The sequence below is a fragment of the Lissotriton vulgaris genome, chromosome 8 (assembly GCF_964263255.1).
Source record: "Lissotriton vulgaris chromosome 8, aLisVul1.2, whole genome shotgun sequence".
Lineage (NCBI taxonomy): Eukaryota > Metazoa > Chordata > Amphibia > Caudata > Salamandridae > Lissotriton > Lissotriton vulgaris.
Window position 1 is genome coordinate 1,533,649,036 of NC_141696.1, and position 23,204 is coordinate 1,533,672,239.

The 23,204-nt window shown below is 49.2% G+C and overlaps 1 protein-coding gene across 1 annotated transcript in view; it reads left to right on the forward strand.

Annotated features, from left to right (window-relative positions):
• The first annotated feature begins 874 nt into the window (after positions 1-874).
• LOC147700299 (uncharacterized) overlaps positions 875-23,204 on the forward strand; it is a 105,473-nt gene continuing 83,143 nt past the window's right edge. Inside the window, exons 1-2 of the mRNA XM_086935663.1 lie at positions 875-1,032; positions 5,214-5,324. Of these exons, the coding sequence (XP_086791789.1) occupies positions 978-1,032; positions 5,214-5,324 (166 nt within the window). The 5' untranslated portion in view covers positions 875-977. The remainder of the gene's footprint in view (positions 1,033-5,213; positions 5,325-23,204) is intronic.

The window sequence follows — 23,204 nt, forward strand, 5'->3', positions numbered from 1 at the left end:
TAAGGGGCCGCCCTACTAATGGCCACAGCGTGGCCTCGGGCAGCCGCAGAGTTGCAATTACAGAGCCTGCAGAGCCAGCATTGTTTAAACAAGATATAGGAGCCCGGAACCAATCTGCTGCTTTGAGAGGGAAAGGTTGGTGTTTTTCCTGGATAGAAGTCCCAAGTACAGTGACTGTTTCTTAAATTCGTTAAAATCAAGGTCTGTGTTATATTTTATTAGCTCTTCTGCTTTTGCATTTACAATCATGTAGCACTGGAAATCGTACCTGCATTAGAATCGTTTAGCAATATAATTTGAAAGGTAATTCTCGGTGAATACATGCACAAGAAACTATTTAAAACAGTGCACATCATATTTTATCACCCAGCATGAGTCCACAGACCTGCAGGTAACTGAACTCCCTGTCTCTGGAGTGCTTCTCTCAATGATTCTCTCTCTGTGATTGACGTCTGCCTGACAGCTCTTACCTGTTTATGTGCTATAGTACATATATGATAGGTTTCCCTCATCCTCATTGCTTGACTTTGCTTGTGAGAAAGTGTCACTCCTAGTCCTTGAATGAAATGTCACTCATAATTGCACCCAAATTGTGGAAATGTCACACGTGCCAATCTGGAACCTTGGCAGCTATGGGAGTGGGTACGGGTATGCAAGCAGGTTACTCAGTGTAAATCGCCTTCAATCATGCATTGCCGGTGCACGCAAGCCACTCACACACACGCACGTTACGTAACACGTGGAGGGCGTGATCTCGCTCTGCGCATGCGCTATTGAGGGTTTCAGACGTGTTTACATACAGCATGCGCTGTTGAGGGTTGCCCACGGCGCGCGCTCACCCAGAGTGTCTTTATTGGACGCATGCGTGTTAGACCTGTTTCCTTTCTCCTCCCGGGTATCCCGGAAGCGGTTTGCTTCCTGCTGTTCTTTTCTTTCCGGGGTGTTTCCAGAGGGAGTGGAGAGGCAGCTGCTCAGGCATGGAGCCGTCCCTGCATTTACAGCAGAGTAAACCCAAGGAAGGGCAGAAAAGGGGTGAGTAATGGTGTGCACAGCCTCTTGCTCTTTTACAACTTTATTGGAGCGTGTTGTACACATACGGTAGAAATATACACAAGATGCAATTATTGCAGCTAAGTAAAACCAAGCTGAAAGACTGATAATAGCTGAATATATCGCTGTAAAGGGTATTTTTCCTCTCCGGTGAACCAGGCGTCATCGAATAGCCTAAATGAGGCAGCAGGTGCTTTATTACAACAAACACTGAACTTGCACAAAAAGACAGCATCCTGGTCATGCAGTTTGATGGCACAGGTCCCCAGGTCTCCATAGAATCTACAAATCACCTTCCTACTTGCTAAAACACATCCTTTTTTGTGTAACAATAATTGTATTGGCACAAATCAAGTACCAAAAATAACAGCAAATACGCTGAACCCTAAATCGGGCACAAACACATATTAAGATAATTTATTTATTTTATTTTAAAAGTTTTATATAGCGCTGGCTAGACCCGGAGGTATCAGAGCGCTTTACTTGAGCATCAGATCATAGTTACAGGTTACATCGTTACAAAGGTTACACAGTTCTTAGAGCATGGTAACATAGTTCCTTGTAAGGTCGAAATAAACAATAAGCACAAATACGTAAGGGGAAAAGCAGGCAAGGTGAGAGATTCATGGGAGGGGGTTGGAGCAGGGGAAGTAGACCGATAATGAAGGCGGGAAAGAGGAGGAGAGGGTGAGAGACACAGCATGGGGAGAGGAGGGGAAGGGTGACGGGGACACAAACCGGTAGACGAGTCAAGGCAAGGTCCAAAGTCCAGTAAGCTGTGATCCCAGGGGAAGTGGTATCCCTTCCCTATTTCTATTGCGAGAGGCTCCCTTTACGTAGTGGTCTCTCTCAGAGGGTTCTCTGAGACTCCAAGGCCTACATACTGGATCCTTCCCCAAAAAGGGGAGAACAAGTGCTTTGGCAAGATGTGCCATACCATACCTCAAGTGTGAGTGGCTCCCTTGGTGCAGTGGACTCACTCAGCGGGTTCGCTGAGACTCCAGAGTATAAATATTGGATCTTTCCCCAACAAGGGGAGAAGGAGTGCTTAGTCAAAGGGCACAAAGGACAGGGAGTAGGCCAGAGGTCTTCAAACTTTTGGATGCCGAGACCCCCTTGTAAAACCTTTTTAGGCGTAAGGACCCCCTTACGACAAAAGATTCTAGAAACTGGTACTCCTCATCATCAACAACTATCGACAACCATAAATGCGCCTGTTAGACCTCATCACATCCATCCATCCATCATTCATCCACCCACACTTTCACACATCCATCCACGCTTTCATCCTTCCATCCATACGCCCATCCTTTACCTATCCACCCATCTATTCATCCACCCACCTTTTCACACATCCATCCATCCATCATTCATCCATGCAACCTTTTACCCATCCTTCCATACATCCATCCTTCATCCATCCACCCTTTCATCCTTCCATCCATACATCCACCATTTCACCTATCCATCCTTCATCCATCCACCCTTTCATTATTCCATCCATACATCCATCCACCCTTTCATCCATACATCCATCCTTCATCCACCCACCCTTTCATCCATCCATCCACCCATCATTCATCCCCTCCACCTTTTCACACATCCATCCATGCATCCATCATTCATCCATGCAACCTTTTATCCACCCATACATCCATCCTTCATCCATCTACCTTTTTGTCCTTCCATCCATACATACATCCTTCATCCATCCACCCTTTCATCCATCCTTCATCCATCCACCTACCCTTTCATCCATCCATCCATCCATCCATCCACCCATCATTCATCCCCCACCTTTTCACACATCCATCCATACATACATCCTTCATCCATCCACCCTTTCATCCATCCATCCACCCACCTTTTCACACATCCATCCATCCTTCATCCATCCATCCACCCTTTCATCTTTACATCCATCCACTCATCATTCATCCACCCACCTTTTCACACATCCATCCATTCATCCTTCATCCATCCATCTACCCTTTCATCTTTACATCCATCCACTCATCATTCATCCACCCACCTTTTCACACATCCATCTATTCATCCTTACATCCACCCATCCATCCTTCATCCTTCCTTCCATCCATCCATCCATCCATCCATCCACCCACCCTTCATCCTTCCATCCACACATACATTCATCCTTCATCCACCCACCTTTTCTGTGCCTCTCTCATGGGGGTGGGGTCAGTATCTCTCAGTGTCGTCTTCCTTCTTCCTCTCTCATGGGAGGGCATCTCTGTGCTTCCCTGCTTGGGGGGGGGGGGGGGTCTCAGACAGGCTGTATAAACACCTCACGGTGAAGAACAGTTTCAGGCACATTTCTCCTGCACAGGCGCCAGGTATGTGGGACTTGAACCAATGACTGTAATGTCCTTCTGCTGTTTGCTATGTGTGTTTGTAAAGCGCTCTGATACCTACGGGTTAAGCTAGCGCTATATAAAACGTTAAAAATAAAAATAAACCCCACAGCTAAGTCCATTGATTGAACTCAAAGGGCTACAGCCTCCTCCCCCAGACACCCCCCCCCCACTCCCCAGCACGTGTAAGTGAGCCCGGCTGAAACAGCTTTGGGACACACAGAAAGGCACACCCGAGTACTTCACAGGTCTTCAGAAGACCTTTACTTGTTAATGAGGCGTGAATTAGGCCTCCACCGTGATCACCCGGCCTCAATCAGCCTGACGCCAGGAACTGCTGCACGCTCCAACAGAATCTGCGACCCCCTTCCCAGGACTCCACGACCCCCCTGGGGGTCGCGCCCCACAGATTGAAGACCTCTGGAGTAGGCAGAGTAGCAGGCAAAGGGAGAGATTCAGGGGAGAGAGGATAGGAGCTAGGGAAGAGACAATAAGGAGAGACGAAAAGAAGTTTGCCTAAAGACCGACTGGGTAGGTGACGACCAAGGAGGGAATCCACGGCCCATCTCCCCTATAGCTAAATCAAGTAGCTCCATCGGGCATCAGACAAAATAGTTCAGTCTCAAAACATTGAGGGAGGAGGGAGGGGGAGACATAAATAGAGGGAGGATGCGGTAGGAGACGACAGGAGAGACGAAAGGAAGTGCAACAATGTGGTTCAACAATATACCAGAAAAAGATTAACAAGTAAACATTAAATCAAACAATCAGCAATACAATTTGGGGAGGAGAGAAAGGAGACAGAAAGTAGTGGGGCGTAGGGGAGGAGGGAAAGTGAGGATAAGGAAAGAAACAACCGTTGAGACGAAAGGAAGTCTGTCTAAAGACCGACTGGGTAGGGAATAAACGGCCCATCTCCCCTATAGCTAAACCAGGTAGCTCCATCGGGCATCAGGCAAAATAGTTCGGCTATCACCTTCACTACCTCAGCTCAGGAAGGACCTTAAGACCTTGCTCTTTGACTGACCCACAGCACCTCAGGCATGCCAGCTGTTGCCACTCCCCCCTACTCCCTTAGCGCCTTGAGACCATTACAGATGAGTTATTGCGCTTTACAAGTAACTTGATTGATTGATTGATTGGAAGCCCACAGCTCCCTGTCCTTCGCGGTGCGGAAGGGTGGTCTGGATCACTGTATATTTGGTGGTGGCAGTGTATAGGGCTCGGGGTGTCCGCAAAAGCACTCAAAGATCTGGTATGCTGGGGCAGATTAATGTGGCATTGTGTTAAAACCTGTCTACTCTGTACAACAACTGGTGAATGAATAAATGTATTTATTTGCAGGTTAAGTTGGAATCGGGAGGGAATGGACTAGGCAATTTGGTTTTCAGGCATACGATGTTTGATTTTGCAAGAACGTGGGTGTGGGTGGTGCGAACTGTGCAGCTATTTGCTTTTGTTTCTCATTTTATTTTCACATTATATTTTCAGTTTCCTGATTTGTTGGCATTCTGAGCTGTGTAGTTCTTGTAAAATCTGTTTAAAAAATGTGAAACACAAGTGATCAATATTGTCATCAGGATGCTGGATAGAAACAGGTCTGTTTTCAACCTACAACTGCCATTGTGATATTGCTTGAGCTGTATGCCTGTGAATGCTTGAATTTTCCATACATCATATGAAATAGATGCAGAAATTGATGAGGCATGCAGGAAGCGAGATGTTTAGGGCCCCATATGCAGCTCTTATGTCAAGCTATTACACCACTCTTTCATATTTCTGTTACTACAGGAGAAGAGTTCCCAAAAGAAATGATCTCTGACCGCATCAAAGAAGAGGGAGGGACCTATGCGATAGCTGATCAGAACCAAGAGAAGTTTACAAATTCCTATACTGCAACCGGTAAGCCATCTATTTTTCTATATATATATTATATTGTAGGATTATGGAATCTATGGTGAAACTCCAAAGGGTTAATTCAGAGTGATGATGCCTTTCGGATCAATAACAGGTCACAGCTACAGTCAAGCTGGCATACAGGGGCTATAAATAGATTGCGTGTGTTGTGTTCTTAATCCAAGCCTTAGTACCAGGTTGCGGGGAAACGCATACTGAAACATTTCACGAATTCAAAAATTAAAAAGCTGTGCTTCCCACCAACAAGGTCAGTGTAATTCCTATCACATAAATTATGGACAGACGCTCGTTGGAACTGCTGCTTCTTTCATTTTTGACTTATATAACATTTATATAATATTCATTTCAGTGCACACAAAAATGCATTGATATTAAAAGCCCTTATTTCACAGGTAACTGAAATATGGGAAATATTTTGCAGTTCTCTATGAAGTATTGCTTTCAATATAATCATAGTATGAAATCACTCTACAGACCTTTACCATTGTTAGGACTGCCGGGATTGTTGGAAGAAGAACCAAACTATTCAGCAAAAGTATCGGAATTATGTGACCAAGAAAGTGATTTTTTTTTTGTGTGAAATATTTTTATTAATATTTTTGCAATAAAAGAAGCATGTTACATCATATTATGGACTTTTGTAGCAACCGTGATGCTGTTGTTCAACCAAAGAGCATTCATATTGTTCTAGGCGGAGACACTTGTAGTTGCAGTCCACTTGTCCTCTCTGTAACGTGATGTCAGTGGGATCTGGCGAGAATAAACTGGGGGGGGGGGGGGGGGGGTGGGGAGGGGGGGAGTCAGGGCGTGGGCTTTGTGGATGGCGTCTTGGTCATGTTTGTACAGGCTGATGGTGTGACCTAACGTTGTTTAAGGGCTATCTGTTGGACAACGTCGCCTGGTGAAGTATACAGTGTAGCGTGTAGCGGGGTACTCATACATCACGGGGTAGTGGGGGCAGTGGCATGCGTGCTTCTTTGTGAGGTTTGTGCTGCCAAGTTCGCAGGGTCGTGTTGAGAGGCTTTTGAATCGGTGCGCAAGTGTGATTGTTCAAACTGGTGGGATAGCATGGCCCTCTCCAATGATATGGGATGTTTTCGTAGACCCTTCGCTTCCTCCTCCCTCAGTGTCTCCTCCTCTGCTTTCGCCCCTGAGTACGCTCCCACCCATGCCTCTATTGGGGGGCCTAATGCAGCTCGCCAGTTCATGGCTATACTTCTTTTGGCTAGGAGTGTGGCTAGGGATGCGAAGCGGACTTGCACCTAATGTGTTTTTGGTTTTCGGAATATTCCTAGCACAACTGCTTCCCACGTGTGCAGATCCGTGAGTCATGTGAGTTCTGTAAGTGTGTCAAGGACAACTCCAGAACATGTGCTGGAAATGCGTGTCTGGAGAGCGACATCTGGGGCAGGGAATGTGGGTGTCTGGGTAGAAGCGCTGCAGACACCCCGGTGTTTGATACGCTTTATGCAGGATATAAAGTGTATATTTTTAAAACATGCATTTCTAGACAATTTCCTAGGGAATTCCAGCGCTTTTCCCCACTTCATGTCATGTAATTATCGCCCAATTTCGTCCTCCCCGCTGGCCCGAAGAGCTTGCAGTGGTTTGTTTACAAGTTCTCTAATGGCCTTATACAGCCATGTAACCAGGTGTCGGCCTACACCCATATATAAGATGGTGTGTGTGAGAAGTTAGCCTGGCATTTGATCTCCACTAGTTCTAGTTGGCACCTTGCACCAGTCTAATCGACCTTCTTGATGGTGGCTGTAAAGTCAACCTTATAGAAAACTATCCTAAGGGTAGCATGGACCAGCAGTCATCAGGCTAAGACTTCAGAGAGCGTATTGAGCCAGTTGTTTTACCATTTATAATCCCTTGAATACCAAATGAAAGTACACCACACAAGGTATATATCAGATATATATGTATTTATTCTAAACACAACTCCTCTGCACTCTTTATGAGGTCAGAGGTAAAAGTACAATATAAGATACTTAATTAGCTTATGATAAGTTGCACAGTATATGTTTTGCCCCAGGGACCTCCCAAACCATATACTAAAATAGTTGTATAAGAACCACGTCTGAGATCGAAAGTAAGCCTAGGGCCTAGGCAATCGCTGTGGCTACTCTAAACAATCAAAGGTTAGGAAGTAGGAAGCCCACGGGAGACGCGTGCAGTGTCTAAACACAGCCACAACTTACCATTGACTTTCTATGGGAAACGAACAAGTTACAAAGTTACAATTTAAGGACACTTCTGGATGGACTACGATGAAACCCCTTTAGACTAGGCACTTCGAGAGTCAAGACCCACGGGAGCACCGGAGTACTCGTGTTTCACTCACCCAGGGAAGCCGGGTGCATAGGTGCCTTTTGGTGTCGGGTTTCGTCGTCGTTTTCAATGGAGATCTGCAAAGAAGTGCTGCAGGCGACTAGAGGAAAAGTGTCCGGGTGGATCGAAGATCTGTAGAACCTGAAAGCAGAAGGGACAGAGTCTGGATAACTTGCCAGTGACCAGGAAGGAACCAGGAAAGAACCAGGTGATGTTGGTTGATTTCAGGTGAAGAAGTGAAGCTTGTCTCTTCAGCCACGAGGACCAGGAGGCATCGTCGATGACCAGGAGCTGGATTCGAGCTGTCCCACGAAGGATCTGGTTGACTGCGGTGTCGGTATCTGGATTGGACCCAACAAGCCTTGGCAAACGCAACCCACACAAGCTATGGAGATTGGCTTCGGTGCAGACCAGCAAGGTCTGTGGTGCTTCTCCTCTGTAGGGAAGCTGGAGAAAGCCTGGAATAACCAGGAAAGCAAGTTAAATTCAAAAGTAAGTCTTCAGGGGGCTCACTAGCCAACGGACTAGGAACTGGGAAGGCGTGTCAAGCTGAAATGGAGGAGTGGGCCCCACGGGACACTCGTGGAATGTGGAGGCTTGAGCTTCGGTGCAATGGTGCTCGGGTCTGGGGCTTCTCGTACCCCAATGCACAACTGCGAGTTACCTCAGGAGTCGATGCAGTTAGCAAAATGCAGGATGTCCAGGATTTCCGGTCCCACGTCTCTCGTGTCCACCACGAGACTCAGCTTTGCTGGGATCGTCAAGCAGCGTCAGATATGTCTGGAAGTCCGTGTCCTGTGTTGCAGAGTCGGCGGGTTCCGGCGGGAGCCTCGACAATGCAGACCGGCAAAGTTGCTGATGGTGCCTGTTTGCACAGGGTGGTCACTCCTTGACTACAAGGGAGATGTCTTGCGTCTTCCAGTTGAACTGGAATGTCGAAGGTCTAGGTTGTATGTTTCAAAGTTTCATCCAGGGTAATCTAAAGTCCTAGGGATTGGGTTCCTATACTTATACTAAGTTTAGGGGCTGGACTATGTCTACGGTACCTCCTATGGGTGGACCTGGGGAGGGGGGTGGTTACACCTCTTCCCCTTTGTCCAGTTTCGAGCCAGAGCTGGGGCACCACGCCCCAGCAACCGGTTTGAACTGGGAAATGCATGGAGCACCTTGTGTGCCCCAGGCATTGTCTGGAAAGCATTCACTGAATGCAGCCCTCCCTGCCCCAATACAGTAAGTCCTGTCTGTGGAGGTGCTAGCACCTCCCTGGGCAGGAAACCTATTGTCCAGGCCTCCCCTGTCGGAGTTTGGTCCAGCAGCAATAGGGAAGGATCGTGTCTGTGGCAGCAGCATCCATTTTGTGATGCTGAGGCTCTGTTTACCTTTATTCGGGTTTACCAGTAACTACATGTCTTCTCCCTCTAGAAGGGTGGAATGCTACCCCCGCCGCCAGGACTGGCAGGGGGGTAGTATTCCAAAGTGTTTGACACCTTACACGACAAGTTTTGATAAAGCCAAACCAAAGTTAGTATTCACTGCGAGGATTAAAATGCACTTAAGAGTATATGGTATGGCTATATCATAGAAGAGCTATAAGGAGATGGTTCCGAAAGCTTCAGAGGAGCTCAGCTCATGCCAGGGAACCCTCTCACATAACACCAAGCACTCTGCCTTCAGGATTGTTAAGGCCTGCCATACAAGTGACTTATAGGCTATTATGTGTCTATATATAAGGTAGATATAGATATACTATATCTAAGTTAGGGGTGATTACACCACCTTACCCAGGCTGTGTGAGCAGACCTGTGGTTTCAGTTTGGAAGCCCAACCAGGAGTGGCACAATACATGCTGCAGCCCCTGGTAGGCCTTGGGTGCACCTATGGTACACTATACAGGGACTCACAAGGGTGACCCAGTAACCAATCTGGTATATACCTAAAGTACATGGTATCAATTTAGAGAGAGAACAGCTAGGCTGTGGGCCTGATTAGCAGGACCACAGCCAATCTAAAGTCGAAAAAACAGTACATCACAGCAAAAAGTGGGGGTGACCATAGGAAGCAGACTCTACTCTCCTACAGTGTGGATGGCCGGATGTGTAGTTGTTTCGCCAGCAGAAAGGTCAGAGTGTGGACGATAACCCTCTATGAGCTGTCGGTGGGTTAAAAACTGTTTGGGGGGAGATCATATTCTTCCATGAGCCATTCATAAAGACTGAGCTGTCCATCTGTGAATAGCTCTTCCGCCTGAGTTATCTCACGCTCCGTCCATGCACAGATTATGGTGGTTGTAAAGTATGTCTCTTGTTTGGGCCAGCCGACCAGCGGCAGTCGAGGGGAGTAGTGTGGAGTCTCTGCAGACATGCGGTGAACTCTTTGCATACACCAACGAGCCACTGACGCTTGCAGCCGATACGTCCGCCGTGGTTTGGTGCCTGGAAGCAGCAGACGGCAGAGCTCTGGAGCAGGGACCGGGCCCCACGTCATATATGTTTCCCCGGTATGCCTACCCGCCGTCCAGTACGACAGCCATTGGAGCTGTGCCACCAGGAAATACGATTCGAAGGCCGGAGCACCAAGACCCCCTTGCGTGGTGGGCAGTTGCAGTTTAGGGAGAGCCATCCAAAGTCTGTTTGCTCCCCAGAGAAGTGAGCGGAGAAGCGAGTCTAGGTCCCGAAAAAAGGGCTTAGGCGGAATGACTGGCAAGTTCGTGAAGTAGTACAATAGCTGGGGAACAGTGATCATCTTGGCTATAGCTACCCGGCCTATCAGGGCCAACGGAAGGCCCTTCCAGAAGCCCACCGACGATCTGATGCTGGCCAACACTTTCCGATGATTGCCCTCATAAATGTCACTGGGGAGTGCTATAGGCGCACACCGAGATATCGGGGGGCGCATATACTCCTCACCTACGCACCTACCCTCACCTCCTGTGGCTCAAGGATCGGGTGTAACGGGTAGATTGTGGATTTGTTACAGTTTACCTTGAGTCCGTACGCCTCCGCAAACTCCGTCAGAGTTGTCCAGATGGGTGTGTGGTCCGCGGTGATATCTCGAACATACAGAAGAAGGTCGTCTGCGTAGAGGGATACGTAATGGACGGTATCCACTATGGGGATGCCTCATGCGGTTTCCCTCCTGACGTAGCCGTATCGCCAAAGGTTCTTGTCCACTGCCAGGGCGAAGATCAGGGGCGACAGTGGGCAACCCTGTCTCGTACCTCTCTCCACCTTGAATGGGGACGAGATGTGTATGACTATTCTGATCCGCTATGTGAGTTTGGTGTAGAGAAGCTGTGTGTACTTTAGGAGAGTTAGGCCTATTCCTGCCCGTCGCAAGACGGTGAAAAGGTATGGTCATGTGAGAGTATCAAAGGCCTTCTCAAGATCTAGAATCGAGAATGTGAGGGTGCGCATCTCCCACCTGATCCTGAACATGGAACAAAAGCTGTATGTTTTGGGATGTATTTCTGCCAAGAACAAACCCACACTGATCCGGGTGGACTAGGGTTTGCAGAATTTGTTCATACCTATTTGCCAGGATTTTCCCCAGTATTTTACAGTCGGCAGCTAGAAGTGTGATGGGGCGGTAGGAGGATGATTGTTGTGGTTTGAGGAACGTCGCTATGACCGACTCGCAAAGAGAACTTGGCAGCTCCCTCTTTTCGAGTTCCGCTGATAGCATTTCCGCGAGACGAGGGACCAGCAGAGTGGAGAAAGTGCTGTAGTATTCCAAAGGTTAACTGTCCAGTCCCGGTGCCTTGTTCCTTGCTAGCACACGAATCGCGCGTGTGACATCTGTCGGTGTAATTTTGGCGTCTAGTGTGGTTTTCTCTGTGTCAGATGTGTGGGATCAGTAGCGGGTCTAGAAAGTGGCTGATTGCCTCCTGTACGAGATGTGTGGGGCGCGATAAATCGTGGTATAATATTGCTGGAAAGCACTTAAAATGTCCATTTGGGAGCACACTAGGTTACCCGAGGGATCTATTACCTCAGTGATGGGTTTTATGTCTGGGTCCTGTTTTACAAGCCATGCTAGGAGTGTGCCCGTTTTATCCCTATCCTTGTGCATCCGAGTGGCGTAGGCCCTAAAGTTATATTTACGTAAGTCTGCCATGGCGGCGTTAGCATCTTCCTATTTCGTGAGGGTTGCTAACTTCAGTTCAGTAGTAATGAGTGTTTGTTCTAGTGTGCGCTTTACCCCACTATTTGTTTGATGCCACTATCTTGAATGCATCCCATTCCACTAGTCTGGATGTGGCAGTCCCTGTGTTGTGAGTGAAGAAGTCTTGTATGCTTTGTTCATGGTCGTATTTTAACACCTGGTCCGTCAAACAGTCCCGTAGGAGGCGCCACGTGGGTATCGGAGGGTGAGGGGGCTGCCATTGCAGGCGTAGGGTATGAGCGTCGTGGTTGGAGATTACACGACCTAAGTAGTCGAGTGTTGGACTTTGGGAATCAGTGACGGGGAGCATAAGAACCTTTCCGATCCGATCCGTAGGTAAAGGAGTGGAACGAGTGAAGGCTCGTTAGGGGGTGGTGCGCTATCCACGCGTCAGCTAAGGCCCAATGGCTGACCCAGCGTTGAAACCGCTCTGTCTGCTTTCGGGCGGGAGAGTGTGGCGGCGGCGGGTGAAATCTGTATAGTGCAATATTGATCGCGCAGTTTTAGTCGCCCCCTAGGATCCATGGGAGAGATGCGAATTGGGCCAGAATCCCTGTAAGTGACTCCCAGAACCTGTCCTGTTCAATATTTGGAGCATATATGCTACCCAAGAGAACGGACTGCCCATCTAACAGCCCCTCTAACAGTGCATACCTACCCTCTTTGTCCACTACCCTACGAAGCTCCTGAAAATAGGTGCCCGGGCGGACCCAGATCAGCACACCTCGCGCGTACGCCGAGTATGATGTGGCACATATGGGTCCGCACCATCGGGCCCGTAGCTTGCTGATTTCTGGCGCTGTGAGTTGTGTCTCCTGCAGGAATGCAATGTGCGAACGCTGGCACTTAATGTATGCATACGTTGTGTACCCCTTGCGTGGCGTGTGAAGACCCGTGCGTTTAAGGTTAGAAAACTAACATCCGCACTCTGCATTTGGGTGTCTGGTGATTGTTACCCCTGCCCTGTAGGGTGATGGAGGGCGGTGGGGCCATGGAGTCTAGCGGTGTTCTAGCCCTGTGGTCGTCAGACATGGAGGACGGTGTCATCCACCCAGGTGTGCTGGATGCCCTGGTGTATGTGCTCCCTACGGGGTAAAGGGTTAGAGTAAACCGGGTCAGTAAAACAAGGAACCAGGTGGTGAAACTTTCCCAATACCTGGGGCCTATCGGCGGAGCCTATACGCCCAAACCAACTCTCATAGAACTAGAGAGTAAGCAGTCAATACATGGGGGTGGTAGCCCGTGCTCGCGAGGCGGGGTCCCATCAGGGCAATCGAAGGATCAATGTTCGTCGTCTGGATTGTGGTTCATCATGCAAGTCTTGATGTATGGTGCGGGCGTGTTCCGTTTGGGTGCGGAAGCCCATGTCCGCCTAGTCACATCGGAAACGTCCGGTTATCCTCTAGCATTTCCATTAGCGCAGGTTATCGGCAGTTTGTGGAGTGACCCGGGGCAATGTGATGGAGTCTGCCGTGGATTGAGTCTCATTACTATCATCTTCCTCTTCCGAAGAGAAAAGGTGAGGGGCCCCTTCAAAGTCCTCATCGGGCGGGGTGGTCCCTAGCTCTGTCACAGCCTGCAAGGCCCTGCGCCATTCCTGCATGATTTGCTCCAGGTCCGGTGATTCTACAATGTGGTGCTCCGTAATCCCTTTCCGTCCCCGCCGCATCTGCGTTTGTGTTAGCTGCAAGTTGCGCCTCCTGTTGCGTGGTGCTCTTTGTGTCCTCTCCCGCGGGGCCCTGTGTGCAATGGTGGTCTGCCCACTCACACGCGTCTGCTGCGCTTGAGAAGAAGTGGGTAGTGCCGACCTCCAGAAAGGACGATCATTGTTTCTGCACTGCCCGTGCGTAGTCAGGAAAGATCATGACGTGTTTGTTTTCCACCTGTAGAGGGCCGGTGCGTCTGACGGCATGCAGTACCGCGTCGCGGTCCTGAAAGTACAAAAATTTAGCAAGCATCGGCCGAGGTGGGGTTCCGGGCGGTGGTTTGCTGGCTGGGACCCGGTGGGCTCGCTCGATTGAGAAGAAAGCGGTTCGGTCCGCGGTTGGGGTAAAAGATTTGACCCAGGCTTCCATGTAAGCAATTGGGTGCGACCCCTTGACTCCTTCCGGAAGGCCCAGAACGCGGATGTTGCACGTTCGCGAGCGGCCTTCCAAATCATCCATGCGCTCCTCCACGGTGGTTGGGCAGCCCAGGACCGTGGGTATTCACGGTGGGCTGCAAGTCGGCGAGGAACTTTTCTCCTTCCTTCACCTTGTCGGCCAGTTTCTTATGGTCATCCCGGAGAAGACTTATGTCTGTGGTGAGAGTGCGGAGTCGTTCCTCCATAGAGACTCTGGTTTGGTCGTGGACGGCTTTGGTCAGTGTATTTGTGTGTGGCTGGTTCTCCGGCGCAGTTTCTGGGACCGTTGTCTACTGTGTGGCTCTGGGCTTCCCCATCTATTGAGGTTAAGTCCTTCTTGACCTGCGTTGCCGGTGGTGCGAACGGTTTGGCGTCTCCTCACAATCTGATTGCGCCTCTTATTGTCCGCTTGATATATGGGGCGGAATGCGCCCCCAGGTCACTCCCGCCCCAGTGGTGCTAGCTCTGTCGCGCCACCAGTCACGCTCGCAGTAGGTTCCCATTGCGGCAATCACACTCTGTCGGACCCGTAACCCATTGCCTTGCGCATGTCTTCTGGGGCACGCAGCCACTAAAGTGTCAGTCCAGAGCATTCGGGGGTCTCTGTCTCCCCGGGGTAGTAGTGTTGGTGGCTGGTGGGTACGCACCTCTCTGGCAGCGTGGTTGTTACTGCTGACCTCAAGGGTGGTCCTGGCTTCTATTCGCTATGTTTGTGGGCACAGTAGTGGCGTGGTGACGGCCTGTTAGCTGAGTCTAAGCCACTCTGGTGGCCGCCATTTTAGGGTCAGGCACCAGTGGTCTTGTCCCCCGGTTGTTGCGGCGGGTACGGGGGGCTGCAGGGTCAGAGCCAACGAAGGAGGATAAATGTCTTTGCTTCTCACCTGTGGCGGTGTAGGACAGACCCCTGGGTCTGGCGAGTTGAGGAGGAGGCCTTCATGCTCCGACGCCCAGATTCCGTCCGCTACATTCGACAATGTCCGGCCCTGCAGTCGCGTACAGCCTCCAATCTTGAGGGTGGTGTCACTGGGGTGAAGACGCGCCAAATGTCCACTGGCTGCTCTCGGTCCCCTCCGCGGTATGGCGCGTCAGCTCTGATCTGTGGCATCAAACGCGTGGGCTCCGCCTTGTCTACCCTGAGTCCGAGATAGTCACCAGGTAAGCTCAGTGCTGGAATTTGTGTGGCCCGGTGATCAGGATTCCGCCGCCTAGAAGTCAAGGCTGGATGCGGGTGGGTGCCATCTTGCTGCCGAGCCCCAGGGTAAGACTTTTGCAGCGTTCTCCACCGATGCTGCAAGTTATAAGCTTGACTGGACACCCCTGCTTGCAGACCCAATTCCTACACCAGCGATTTTTCGCCAGAAACTACGAGGTGGTGCCTGGATGAACTACAGCTGCCTTAAGCTCAATTCGGAGAAAACAGAGGTCCTCGTCCTTGGACCTTCCTCCACCGCCTGGGACAACACGTGGTGGTCTTCTGCCCTCGGAAACCCACCCACTCCCTCAGACCATGCTCGAAACCTCAACATCATTCTAGACTCCACACACACCATGACTCCCCAGATCAATGCCGTCGCCTCCACCTGCTTCAACTCCCTCTGCATCCTCTGCAAGACCTTCAAGTGGATCCCCCCGAATGCAAAAAGACAGTAACCCACGCACTCATAACCAGCACACTGGACTACGGTAACTCCCTCTACGCCGGAATCAACAAAACCCCTCTACACAAGCTCCAAACCATCCAGAACACCGCAGCCAGACTCGTCCTCGGAACCCCACGACACAAGCACATAACCCAGCACCTATGGGACCTCCACTGGCTCCCCATTGAGAAGAGAGTAACCTTCAAGCTACTCACCCACACCTACAAATCCCTCCACAACATCGGACCCAAATACCTCAACGAAAGAGACTCTTTCCACGTACCCAAAAGGAACCTCCGCTCTGCCGACCTTGCCTTGGCAGAGACCCTGCGCATCCGCAGAACCAGAGCAGTTGGAAGAGCCTCTACATCGCAGCAAAGACCTGGAACGACCTTCCAGTCAACATCAGACGCTCTGTCACTCTGCACACCTTCAGGAAGAGCCTCAAGACCTGGCTCTTCGACTGATCTGGAGCTACACCTCTCCCCCTCTCCCAGCGCCTTGAGACCCTCACGGGTGAGTAGCGTGCTTTATAAACCCTGGAGTGATTGATTGACGATACTGCATTGACCACTGAGCTGGCGGTGACGTTGGAGTATGCTGAAGGCAGGGCTTGCTGTAACAATTTGCAGTTTGTGGGCTTTCCCTGAGGGTCTGTGAGGGCCCGTCGATAGAACTTTTTCTAGACCAATGGCTCTGCTCATTGATGCCTTCAGAGGCCCTGTTATCGAGCGGGCTCAATGGGCATTAGTATGATGTCCTCCAACAGGGGCCAGGCTTCGTCCTGTTATCGCAAAGCTCCTTAATTATCTAGACAAAGATGCTATTCTCAAGCATGCCTAGTTTCCAAGATAAGCTCTCATACCAATCACACACTAACCTGATATTCTGTGATAATACCAGGATGGTGCAACTACAATGGCACTCCTTCTTGAAAGTGAAACAACTGCTTTGTGACCTCAACATCCAGTATATAGTATTATATCCGGCTAAGTTAAAGATCATTTACCTTTCACAGACTCTCTTCTTCAGGACATCCAAGGAGGTCTTTCAGGGATCGATGTACAAATTCAGTTGAAGCCGCACACTCCCGCACGCATGGATTCTGAGGAGACAGACTTAATCAACCAGCCAACACCCCAACAAAGAAATGCAATGGGTCTTGCCCCACATGGGGGACCTGCCAACAGGATGGAGGGGGCCCCGGTAGATGGTGAGGAACCCACGGTGGGCTATCTCTATGCTTTCTTCATGACATTGGTGTTGGTTTTGGGGATCCACAGAGACCGGCCCGGCGGGATCCCCTGTTGGGGGCCAGCCTCGCGACAGCTACTTCCTGTTTTCTGAATTATGGAGGTGGGGTGGTTGATTGGGACCTCTCCCTTTGCCGACCTTGCCTGCCTAACATTCTGCCCTAGTGCGTTTTTAGTGGCCCTACTGTTGATGATTCCCTTTTGAAGCACGCTAAAAGAGGGGGGAGGATGTTCTATTACTCCAGGAGACCCATCTCTTGGGCAGCGAAGTCCCTTGTCTTGCCTGCTTCAGTTACACTCAGATGTATCACTCTGGGTTCACGAAGGGATCCACAGGCATTTGTATTTTGATCAGGAATCATACTCCATTTCAACTTATTAAGACCTTGGTAGACCACCAGGGTCTGTATAGGGCTGTGACAGGTACGTTGTATGTGAAACTTCTCACATTTCTCTGTATATACCTCTCTTCCCCTTGGCCAGTCTCTTATTGACTCGATTACCAGGGTGGGAAGTGTGTTTCTGGAGGGGCTCACAGTGATGGGGGGGGCGATTGGAATGGTGTCGTAGACCATTTGCTGGATCAGAGGCGTTCTCACGGACCTTCCCCTGCATCTGGTAAAACTCCCTCTGCTTTCCTTTGTGTCTGCCGTAGGTTTGATCGATGTTTGGAGGTCACACAATCCACTTTAGGGGGGCTATACTTTTTTCTTCTCAGCACATGGTAATCATCCGACTCTGTGTGGACCGTCAGTGCCCGGCGTTCTGTTAGTGCTTGTCACCTTGGCACGTACAGAATCCAGATTGTAGACTCTGCATTGGGCGCTCCATAGAGGAACATTTTGCATTTAATACTGGTTCGGTGCCATCCCAGGGAATGCTGGGGGAGGCTATGAAACCCACACTGTGGGGGGGTAAATATTAGTTTCTTTACTGGGGAGCTGCGACCTCTGGCTCAGGAGATGGTGGATATTGAGGCACGGATAGGGTCGACTGGGGGATGGGCAGCAGGTACGTAGACAACTGGATCTACTGCAACCCCACTACCAACAGACCCTCTTGTGAAAGGCTTAATAGTTTTGGCAGGCGGCCCAGAGCCGCATACATTGATGGGGTGACAAGTCGAGCAACATGCTCCTTAGATTGTCAGGGGTCTCAACACCCTCTCCATTCCTCTTTAACAGGCACTCTACTCACTGACCCCTGGGTAATGGCCTGCAGTTTCACTCCCCATTTTCAGGCTATCTACGCTCGACGGCAAGTCTTGGCTCGGAAACAGATAGAGGACTTTGGGCCGGATGTAGGTGGCCCATTACCGGTCGGTAACGGCAATTAACGAATTTCGGCCGTTACCGACTGGTAATAGGCTTTTCTTATGTAGGGGGCCGAAATTAAGGATTCGGTAATTTACCGAATCGGTAATTTAAGGAATCTGTAAATTACCGATTTCTTAAATACCGATTCGGTAAATTACCGAATTCCTAATGTAGGGAGCACTTAAATGATTGCTTATCCCATGTTAGGATTCGTAATTTACCACCAACTACAAGTTGGTGGTAAATAACGAAAAAAAAACAAAAAGCAATTTAATGCAAATTGCTTCATTGCCATGTTGCAGACATACATGCCCTTAAGGCATGTATGTCTGCAACATGTGCACCCATAAACATTTGAGGGGTGCAACAGGGTGTGAAAGTGACACCCTGCCACCCTTAATGTTTTCCTCCTTTTACCGAATCAGTATTTACCGATTCAGTAATTGACATTCATTGGAGGCCCATAGGAATGAATGGCAATTACCGAATCGGTAAATACCGATTCGGTAAATACCGAATCTTAACAATTCGGACATTTTTACCGAATTATTAACTACATAGCATTTACCAATTCGTAAATACCGAATCGGTAAAATTCCGTATTTACGAATCGGTAAATACTATTTAGCTACATCTAGCCCCTGGTGACTTAGAACTCTTTTGAATTGCAACCTCCTAGACGGTATGCTCACAGGGGAGGAGCTCTCAGACCTGGCGTGGCTATTCTGTGGGAAGGCCTTTGTGCTAAAATTCCAGGAACTCATGCTGGGGGTGATTCAGTTGGCTGGTGAGTGTGCTGCTCTTCCCCCTCGACTGGCACCAAGCGGAGATAGTGTTGTTCCCTTTGCCTGGCTGCCCAGTGGATGATCATTCCTCTTGTTGCCCATCTCCCTCTTAAATTTTGAGGTGAAGATCCTCTTGAAGTCGCGGTTGACCTGCTTCATTCCAGATTAAGTTCATCCTGATCATCCCGGCTTTACTCCCCATTATGCTACCCGGCACAATATTCTGTGTTTATAGGTTGGAGGGGCTCACAGCGTTCTTTTTTTGCTGATATTTACCAGGCGTTCAACTCAGTCAGTTGGGTCTATTTCCTGGCACTTCTTCACCACCTGACTTTTAGTCCATGATTTCAATCTTATCTCAGACTTCAATACGCTGATTTGACAGCTATGGTGCGGGTGGCCGGGCCTAGTTTGGACTCTTTCCCAATTTCGGTGGGAGGTGCCTGAGCCCCCTGCTGTTCGCTCTTGCCATGGATCCCTTGTCGGTGTGGGTGAGTATGGATGCTCAGGTCCATGGTTTTGAGTGGGGGGCATGATCCTCTGATCAAATAGCGATATATGTTAATGATGTCCTATTCTTTTTGACCACTCCTGCGTCCTCGGGGCATCATATCTTACAAATCATGTGCATCTTTGGTGAATCCTCTGAACTCTATCTTAACATATCTAAATCTGTTGTGTTCTCAGTTGGTGTCTGCCCACAGGACCTTGGTTGGGCGTCTGGATTGGGGATGACCGTGGGTGGATTTGTAAAACGTAACTTTGACCCTGTTCTGGCTTGCTTAGAAGAAGTTATAGGAGTTTTGTCAGTTTTGCCTCTGTCCTTATCCGATAGGTCTGTAATTTTCAAAATGGTATTGTTCCCCCAATTTCTATATCAATTGCAGAATTTTCTGTATTCTATTTTGCAACAATGGTTCTGCTCCGTCAACTCCACTCTCAATAGTTTTTTCTGGGAGATCTGCACCCTCTGTTTTGCCCTTGATAAGTGTTGTTAATCTACTTACTGAGGGGTTATTGCTGCGGCTGATATTGAGTCATATTATCAGGTGTTGCCTCTTCTGGTCATTAATGATTGGTGGTATGATGTGCCCATCAACCCTTCTTTTACGTCTGAAAAATGGATGGGGGAACGCTCCTCATCTATGAGGGGGAGGCAACTGGAATGTTCTTCCTCCGGTGATTAGATTAGCTTTGACTCAGTGGCGGCGTTTCCTCCGATGGGTAGGGGAGACTGACAAAGTGGACACCACTGTGGCAGGGTCGTTGACTGCCGCAAGGGGCTGCGTTGGAGGGTTTCAGAAGGTGGGATCTGATTGGGATCTGCACTCACAAATTCATGAGCAGGATGATCCTTAAATCCTTTCAGACATTGCAGGCAGAGAATATCAACTCCATTTTAGCCATTTTCATCAGTATCTGCAGCTCCTCCACGCCTTAACTCTATACCATGTTGCTTTGTCTTACCGTCTCTAATTCAACCCATAGAGGGCAAGCTGCCTGTGGGCGATCTGGGCGACTGCAAGATTGCTCGAGTTTACCAGGAGCTAATTTCTAACTGTTCGGATACATTCACAGCTCTCCGGGCATGGAAGGCCGATGTAGATGCATTAGAGGACGAGGATTGGACTGAGGCTGTGGGTGACTGTGGGTATCGCGGCCTGACTTAGACTGACCCAGATTAATTTTATTCATAGGGTTTATTTTGCCCGTCACTGGCTGTGGCAAATGAGGCTGGTCGCCTCTCCAACCTTTCTCTGCTTTGAATGGGGGAGGGCACCTTTTTACATACGGTCTCAGGCTGCCCTGCTCTAGATCGCTTTTGGCGTGGGGGGACATCTTGTTTGGGTGGGGCCTTGAATTGGACTGTCCCGATGGACCAGAAACTAACTCCTTCACATCACGGGTGCATTGGGGGGGTGATCAATATAAGTTCTCCTTGGCCTGACTCTGGCGAAGCAAGGCATAGCAAAAGAGTGGAAGACAACGGCTCCCCAGTCCATGGCGGTGTGGAAAGGTGGTCTTGATCACTTTATGGGTTTGGAGGTGGCAGTGAATAGGGCCCAGGACTGTCCTAAAAGCACTCAAAGTCTGGCTGGCGTGAGCAGATTACAAGGGGATTGTGTTAGAACCCGTTTGTTCTGAATAACAACTGGGTAATGATGAAATTAGTTTATTTGCGGGTTAAAGTGGGACCAGGAGGTTCCCCAAAAGTGTACAGGGCTACATGTAAAACCCAAAGTGCTCTATTAGTGCAATTGTTGGGGAGCAGCCTTCGGTCTAACACAGAGGAGTATAAGACATTTATTGCACACAAATGACCAATAAATGACTCATGACTCAAAAAGGGAATCCACACCAATTTTACAAAAATAAGCTTTGTTTGTACTTTATTTTAGGACCAAGATGTTCGCAATAATGTAAGTACATTTTTAATTTAAAATACTTTTCACTTTTAAAAGTCGCCACTTAGGGCCTGATTATGATGCCGGGCAGATCGGGTCCGTCCAACATCGGAGGCTGCGGTCCGACCGCCACATAATGATGCGGTCCGTTGCAGCGCAGAGGGACTGACCAATGGTTCTGACCAGCTCAAGGAGCGTAGGGGCACATGCATCAAAGTAGGCTTTTGCGAGTCCTTAACTGCGATTATTGAGGAATCGCAATTAGTGACTCTCAAAAGCCTATGCATGTAGAAATCGCTATTAAAATAGCGATTTCTAAACATTTCTTAATTGCGAGTCGCAATTAAGGAATGGCTTCCCATTCTGTCCTATGGGCCTACAGGCCCATAGAAATAAATGGGAAATTGCATACCCAATTTGCGAGTACCAGTAGGTACTCGCAAATTGCTCATGCAATTTCAAGGGTGCAAAGGTGTCAAAATGACACCCTGTTGCACACCTGAAATTGTGATGTGCACCCGTGTTCTGCACACACTCCCCAAGGGCAAGTGTGTCTGTGTGTAACCTAAAGCCTTGAAAAATTTACTTTAGTGCATTTTTCAAGGTTTTTGCAAAATACAGACTAGAGTAATTTCTATGTATTTTGCAACCCCAAATAGCAAATTCTCTTTTTCTAAGGGGTACATGCGTTGCATTTAAGGAATCGCATATTGTGATTCCTTAAATGCAATCGCAATGTAAGAAATCTCAATAAATTGCGATTTCTTAAATTGCGAGTGCCTCACACCTTGATGCATCGCAAAAGCCCTTTTTGCGGGCACAAACGGGTGATTTTTGCGAATCGCACCGTTTGCGCTCGCAAAACAGGTTGATGCATGTGCCTGGTAAAATCCCTACAATTGGGGCAAGTCCTGATACGATGGCAGTCCGACGCTCATCCGACTGCCATCGTAATGAGGGCATTAGTGCCATTTCTGAACAGTTCAACGTTATGCTATGGAGGAAAACAATAATGCGGTTAAACAGGTTAAGTGCACAACTTACAGTTCCAGTCGGGGGGGGGGGGGGGGCACAAAGCAGTACCAAATATACACCACCAGTGGCACCGAGACGGATGGGTGCAGGGTGCAATTTCAGTGTCGGGCACCCAATGCAATCCTATGGAGATTCTTCTTTTGGAAAACAGGCTGCAGGCGTTGAACCGGAGTGTGCAGGCAGAAAACCCAGCTACGCCACAGGTAAGGTGGGATATTAGTGGTCATAGGGGCACCGCTGGGCAAGCTCTCCAAAGCTAGGGGCTGCTGGTGCAAGGGTGCCTTTGTCTGTCTGGTTTCTTCCTACATGGTTGGTCACGGTTGGGGGAACCCTTCAGATTCACAATGCAGGCGCCGTTGTGGAGGTCAAACAATGCTAGATTCGAGGTTCTAGTTGCTGGGGGACCTTCCTTGGATCGGTTGGACATAGGTATCGGGTGCAGAGTGGGCAGGACTCACGGTTCCAGATGGCACAGGAGTCCTAAGAGTTGATTTCTTCTTGACAGGTCCGCTGTTCACGGGAGAGTCGATTATTTTTCAAAGGCAACAGTCCTTCCAGGCTTTTCAGAGGTCACTGCCTGCAAGACAGGTCAGCTTTTGGTTGCAGGCACTTTGAAGCTGGAGTCAAGCTGGTAGAACTGGAGCAGAGGCAGGCATTGTCTTCAGGCTTTTCTGCAGGGTTGGCTTTTGGGATGTCTTCTATCTTCTTAGGTCGTTGCAGATCTACTTTCAACGTCTGAGGGATTTAGGGGGCGTAGCAGGGAGGGTCAATGGCCACCTTACCTGGGGGACTACATCCTCAATTATGCCAC